This window comes from Scyliorhinus canicula, unplaced genomic scaffold (assembly GCF_902713615.1).
Source record: "Scyliorhinus canicula unplaced genomic scaffold, sScyCan1.1, whole genome shotgun sequence".
Taxonomy (NCBI): Eukaryota; Metazoa; Chordata; class Chondrichthyes; order Carcharhiniformes; family Scyliorhinidae; genus Scyliorhinus; species Scyliorhinus canicula.
In genome coordinates, this window is record NW_024056010.1 from 225,565 (window position 1) to 231,684 (window position 6,120).

The 6,120-nt window shown below is 43.3% G+C and overlaps 1 gene segment (V, D, J or C); it reads left to right on the forward strand.

The window, feature by feature from the left end:
• Window positions 1-2,883: 2,883 nt before the first annotated feature.
• LOC119961447 lies at window positions 2,884-5,318 on the forward strand. The segment is given in 3 exon segments: window positions 2,884-2,929; window positions 3,015-3,361; window positions 5,283-5,318. Coding segments are annotated over 3 exon segments (429 nt in total).
• Window positions 5,319-6,120: the final 802 nt, after the last annotated feature.

Genomic DNA, 6,120 nt, shown 5'->3' on the forward strand with positions numbered 1-6,120 from the left:
GGATAGAAATTGTCCCATTGGGCAGACGCAGCATGGGTTCGTTAAAGGCAGGTCATGCCTAACTAATTTAGTGGAATTTTTTGAGGACATTACCAGTGCAGTAGATAACGGGGAGCCGATGGATGTGGTACATCTGGATTTCCAGAAAGCCTTTGACAAGGTGCCACACAAAAGGTTGCTGCATAAGATAAAGATGCATGGCATTAAGGGTAAAGTAGTAGCATGGATAGAGGATTGGTTAATTAATAGAAAGCAAAGAGTTGGGATAAATGGGTGTTTCTCTGGTTGGCAATCAGTAGCTAGTGGTGTCCCTCAGGGATCAGTGTTGGGCCCACAATTGTTCACAATTTACATCGATGATTTGGAGTTGGGGACCAAGGGAAATGTGTCCAAGTTTGCAGATGACACTAAGATGAGTGGTAAAGCGAAAAGTGCAGAGGATACTGGAAGTCTGCAGAGGGATTTGGATAGGTTAAGTTAATGGGCTCGGGTCTGGCAGATGGAATACAATGTTGACAAATGTGAGGTTATCCATTTTGGTAGGAATAACAGCAAACGGGATTATTATTTAAACAATAAAATATTAAAGCATGCCGCTATTCAGAGAGACTTGGGTGTGCTAGTGCATGAGTCACAGAAGGTTGGTTTACAAGTGCAACAGGTGATTAAGAAGGCAAATGGAATTTTGTCCTTCATTGCTAGAGGGATGGAGTTTAAGACTAGGGAGGTCATGTTGCAATTGTATAAGGTGTTAGTGCGGCCACACCTGGAGTATTGTGTTCAGTTTTGGTCTCCTTACTTGAGAAAGGACGTACTGGCGCTGGAGGGTGTGCAGAGGAGATTCACTAGGTTAATCCCAGAGCTGAAGTGGTTGGATTATGAGGAGAGGTTGAGTAGACTGGGACTGTACTCGTTGGAATTTAGAAGGATGAGGGGGGATCTTATAGAAACATTTAAAATTATGAAGGGAATAGATAGGATAGATGCGGGCAGGTTGTTTCCACTGGTGGGTGACAGCAGAACTAGGGGGCATAGCCTCAAAATAAGGGGAAGTAGATTTAGGACTGAGTTTAGGAGGAACTTCTTCACCCAAAGGGTTGTGAATCTATGGAATTCCTTGCCCAGTGAAGCAGTTGAGGCTCCTTCATTACATGTTTTTAAGGTAAAGATAGATAGTTTTTTGAAGAATAAAGGGATTAAGGGTTATGGTGTTCGGGCCGGAAAGTGCAGCTGAGTCCACAAAAGATCAGCCATGATCTAATTGAATGGCGGAGCAGGCTCGAGGGGCCAGATGGCCTACTCCTGCTCCTAGTTCTTATGTTCTTATGTTCTTATCACAGAACCGTTCCAGAGGAAGCGACTGCTTTAAGACGTGAAAGTGGGTGGAGCGAAGAAATCGAATTCGCGCTCACAACATCTCCCTATATCTTTCATCGTCTCCAATTACAGGATTGGTACAGTCAGTGAAAACTGTCTCTCTTTCTGGAGTTCAGACTCGAAACATGGGGCTGATACTCTGCCTGTCTCTGGTTATTGTCCTGACCGCAGGTTGGTTATATTGAACCTCTGTACTAAATCCTACAATTGCCAAAAGTGTTCTTATTTCTATCTCCTGGTACTCCTCCTCCTCTCCTTACTCCTTCTAACCCGCTTTGTGCCGTTTCTATATTTCAGAGATGAGTAAGGGAGACTCAGTGTCCCAGTCAGAAGAAAGAGTCGATGCAGAAGAGGGTGAAGGTTCAGCAATACCCTGCAGTTACTCGGCATCGAGTTCAGCTATAAACTATGGCCTGTTCTGGTATCGCCAGTATCCACACCGAGCTCCCCAGTATCTGCTCAGAGCCGATAGTTATGGGTATAATGAGACGGCTCCGGGCTTTGAACACTTCAGCGGGAAACTCAACCGGACACAAAACACTTTTCACTTGTCCCTGACAGATTTGAAGATGACAGACAGTGCCGTGTATTATTGCGCGCTGAGACCCACAGTGGATGAGGGCCCGGCCGGACTCATACACAAGCTGGAGCAGGTGGGCAATCAAGTTCTCGTTATCAGGAATTCCAATAGAACATTTTCAGATAACGAACTGGACAATGCAGCTTCATCTGAATGGTTTTCCCTCGCTGAAGTCAATGATTGTCACTATTGGAAATTGTATCATGTTATATTATTCCAGGAATAAGTTCTATAATTTCCCTTCCCGCTTCGCACAAACCTGAAGATCACCCGGGTAAATAATTGAATATATCTGTAACTTTAAACATTCTTGATCAGGTGAAAATATATCAGGCGGCATCTTTTAAAAGTGATTTAATTTCAGAGTTGTCACATTCTAAATTTCCTGGGGTACAAATAATGACTGACTGAAATCAATACTTTATGGTACAAAAGTTCCTAGTGGAAGCGCATTGTGGTGTACAGTTGGCTCACTATTTATCCACTGTACCCTTAACACAATAATTATTAATTATATTCACGTACTGAATGGCACTTGACTGATTTTAAGATATTTATTTAATCTTTCACCTTAATTAGAGAAAAAGATTTACCTCAGGAAGGATGTAAACACTGAGATCGAAGCAAAACGATTTAAACGGAGAAAGAAGCAGAATGACTGATAATGTGACACAGAGAAAGTGAGTGAGAAAGACCAAAACACACAGCCAGGGATGGAATGTGATTGGAGAGAACCAGCTGCAATAAATCCCCAGCTAACAGTGATTGGTCCACAGCTGACGTCAGAGCTGAGAGACCAGCCAAACGCAGCACTGAGAGACGCCTCTCAGTTTCCCAAGCGTTGATCGGAGTTTACACTTTGATATTAGGCTCGAAGCAGCGATATATTTAAAGCAGGGCTTCTATTTATTCTCCCATAAGGAACCATGTGCTCCCTATCTGCTTTACTGATAATAATGGCCTTGCTGTCCGGTGAGTCTGAACTCAAATCCTCAGTCTGTCTTTCATGCGTTATATTTACTCCCAGATTTCTGACACATTCTATCTGTCGTTACAGGAACCAGAAGCCAAGATTCAGCTTCCCAGGATCCACCTGAATTAACGGTTCAGGAAGGACAGACAGCAATATTGAACTGCAGTTACAAAGCAAAATATACTGACCAGAATCTCTTCTGGTACATCCAGTATCCAGGAGAAGCTCCGAGATACCTACTGAAGAAATATAGCACGGGAAACGGAGAAAGGTCTTCCGATTTCCCAGACCGATTTTCTGCTGATTTGGACAAGGATAAGAAAATAGTTCCTTTAAATATCACCGAAGTCCGTGTCTCTGACTCTGCCGTGTATCTCTGTGCTCTGAGCCCCACATTGTTACAGGGACCCAGTCAGTTCGTACAAAAACCGGTAAGGCACTCTCACCTCCTCTCACCAACCCGATCTGACACCTGGATTGAGAAGTGTTAGTACAACCAAAACTATATTAGAAATAACAGCTTGCCCAGATGACCTCTTTCTATGGTGCTGAATGTTTTTTCATTCTCTGTAAAATCGCAATTTACGGTAGTTTTCCTGGTCTCCGAGCTGATCTTTAAATGGGGAACTTTCGTTCTCTTATCAAAACAGCATGAACTGTTGTCAATCCGTGTCCCACCTCAAATATTAACCCCGATAAAGAACCAAAATGTGATTTAATAATAATTGCTGATTGTCACAAGTAGGCTTCAGTGAAGTCACTGTGAAAAGTGGCTAATCGCCACAATCCGGAGCTTTTCCGAGGAGGCCTGTGCCGGAATTGAACCCGCGCGGGCTTGTTCTGCATTACAAGCCAGCTGTTTAACCCAGTGTGTTAAACGAACCCAGAACGTCTATTAGGAACGTAGTTGTTCAGTCCTCCAGTTTCGTCAGTTTCTTCAAGGAGAGTTCAAATGGATCTGCGGATATTAAGGTAAATGCGACATTTTTGGATAGTGCAGGAAGGTGGATGTGATATAGATTAGCCAGGATCTTATTGCATGGCGGAGCAGGCACAAGTGAAGGAGCAAATAAACCACTGCTGCTCCTATTTCTTGTTCTCTGAAATTCTTCAGTTCAGTTCATTGTTCTGAGAACAGTTTCATGTGGTTCCAGGCTCCTTGTTCTGACGTCATAGGTTTGAGAACAAAAAACTTTGAGCTGATTGGTTGAAATGTAGGACACAGTAGCTGAGGGCTGATTGGGTGTCGCCTTTTCAGTCTGTCAGGAATGAACCAATCAGTAGCGAGGTGGGATATGGCTCAACATCTTGTCAACTCTTACCTGAAACAATTCAGCTTTAATTCGCTCTGCTTGAATCCACCACCAGCTCAGTGAACATGTTGGCTGTTACCTTTTACACATTGCTGGCAGCTGCAGCTGTCTTAACTGGTAAGTTCCACACTTTGCTCGTGATACCGATATTGGAATTATCCATTAAAATGCGCCTCGCCTAAGTTTGCAATGTATTATGTCAATTGATAACATCGTGATAATGAAAAAAATAAAACTCCTCTATTTGTAAATTTCTGCAGGTGTTAGAAGTGCAGACTCGGTCTCACAAGAGCCGGTTACAACGACAATGTGTGATGGAGACTCGCTGACCATCAATTTCAGCTATTCGACCACAGCTACTTCATATTCATTACAGTTGTACCGACAGGGCCGGCGTGAAGCACCCACATTTTTGATCTACATCCCGAAATACGGAGATATTTTCAGAGCAGTGGGCCTGGAGTCTCGATTTTCAGCATCTCTGGACATTACGAAAAGTGAGGGGAATTTCACCATCCGGGAGCTGCGGCTGTCTGACAGCGCGGCGTATTACTGCGGACTGAGAGACACAGTGACAGCGACCAGAGGCGGCCTCGTACAAAAACACAGCCACAGTGTGACAAAGATAATGGCGGGCAGATGGGGGAAAACTGGGCTTTATGAATGCATCAGCAGATATTTCTGATTGAATTAAACCCAAATTATTACAAGCAGAGAGCAACCGATGCAGCGCTCGGGATGGTTTTTTCTGCTTATTTTACATCCTAAATATTTGAGTATTTATTTCGGTTTCCAAATTGAAATATTGTGACAAAAATGCTGATTTGGCATTGACATTGTGGTAATGGTGTCTTTTTTGACATTGATATCTTTCACACACCAGGTAAATGCAGCAGCGGGTATAAAAAACTGAGGGAGCTCAGATCAAATGGACAAATTGTTTGTGCAGAAAGCCTTACCCGATGTGTTCAGATTTCCCAGAGCGATTCTGGTGCTGATGGAAAACTCTCTGACGTCCTTTTCCATTTGGTTTTTGCAGTCAGTTGGTTTTATTACCATCAGCCCCAATGCCTAGAACACGCCAAAGCCGTTCTTATGGATAATTTACGTACGAATCATTGTTCATCAGTTTCTAATCATGTCCGGAAAATAACCTCTGTACCTTTTCTGTATTGAGGATTGGTTGTTCGGCAGCGCAGATCTGAGCATTGCTAAAACTAATTGTCGACATTTTTCGTCTTGTAATCATCAGGACAATGGTAAGAACATCAATGTCAGGGGAGACAGAAAAATGTATTTTTTCAGCAATGTTAAGGATTCTCAGTTTTAATACGTGTCAGTGACAGTAACACTGAGAGGTGGTTAATGGGGTTATTATAAAACATATGAAGATTTTTCTCAGCAGAGGTTTTTGGTTTGCACTATCGACTGATATTTCAAACCAAAAATACCTTGTCCCTCAGAGATTTCCTGAACAGCGGTCAGGGATATAAAAGGCTCCCGGCCACCTGCAGTTTACTTTCTCGATGGTTGTGGCGAGTTCTCAGATATCCTCATATCAGCATCAACTCATTCTGCTCTCAGTAAATGCAATAATCGGACTGATTCTGTCTTCCATGTGAAAGATTTTAGATGGTGTCTATATGGATTGTGCCCATGGTCTGTGCGCACATGAATGTATTCAGGTGTCAGTGTCTGAGCCGCTGTTATAAACAGCTCTCAACAGACAGCAGCTGTGACCCAGAAACCTGCGGCAGTTTTTGTCCCAGGCTTTCCCTCGTTACCATCACTGTGAGACTGTGCACAGTAATAGACCGCGGTGTCAGACAGCCGCAGCTCAGGGATGGTCAATCCGTACAACTTGTCGGACTGCTGAA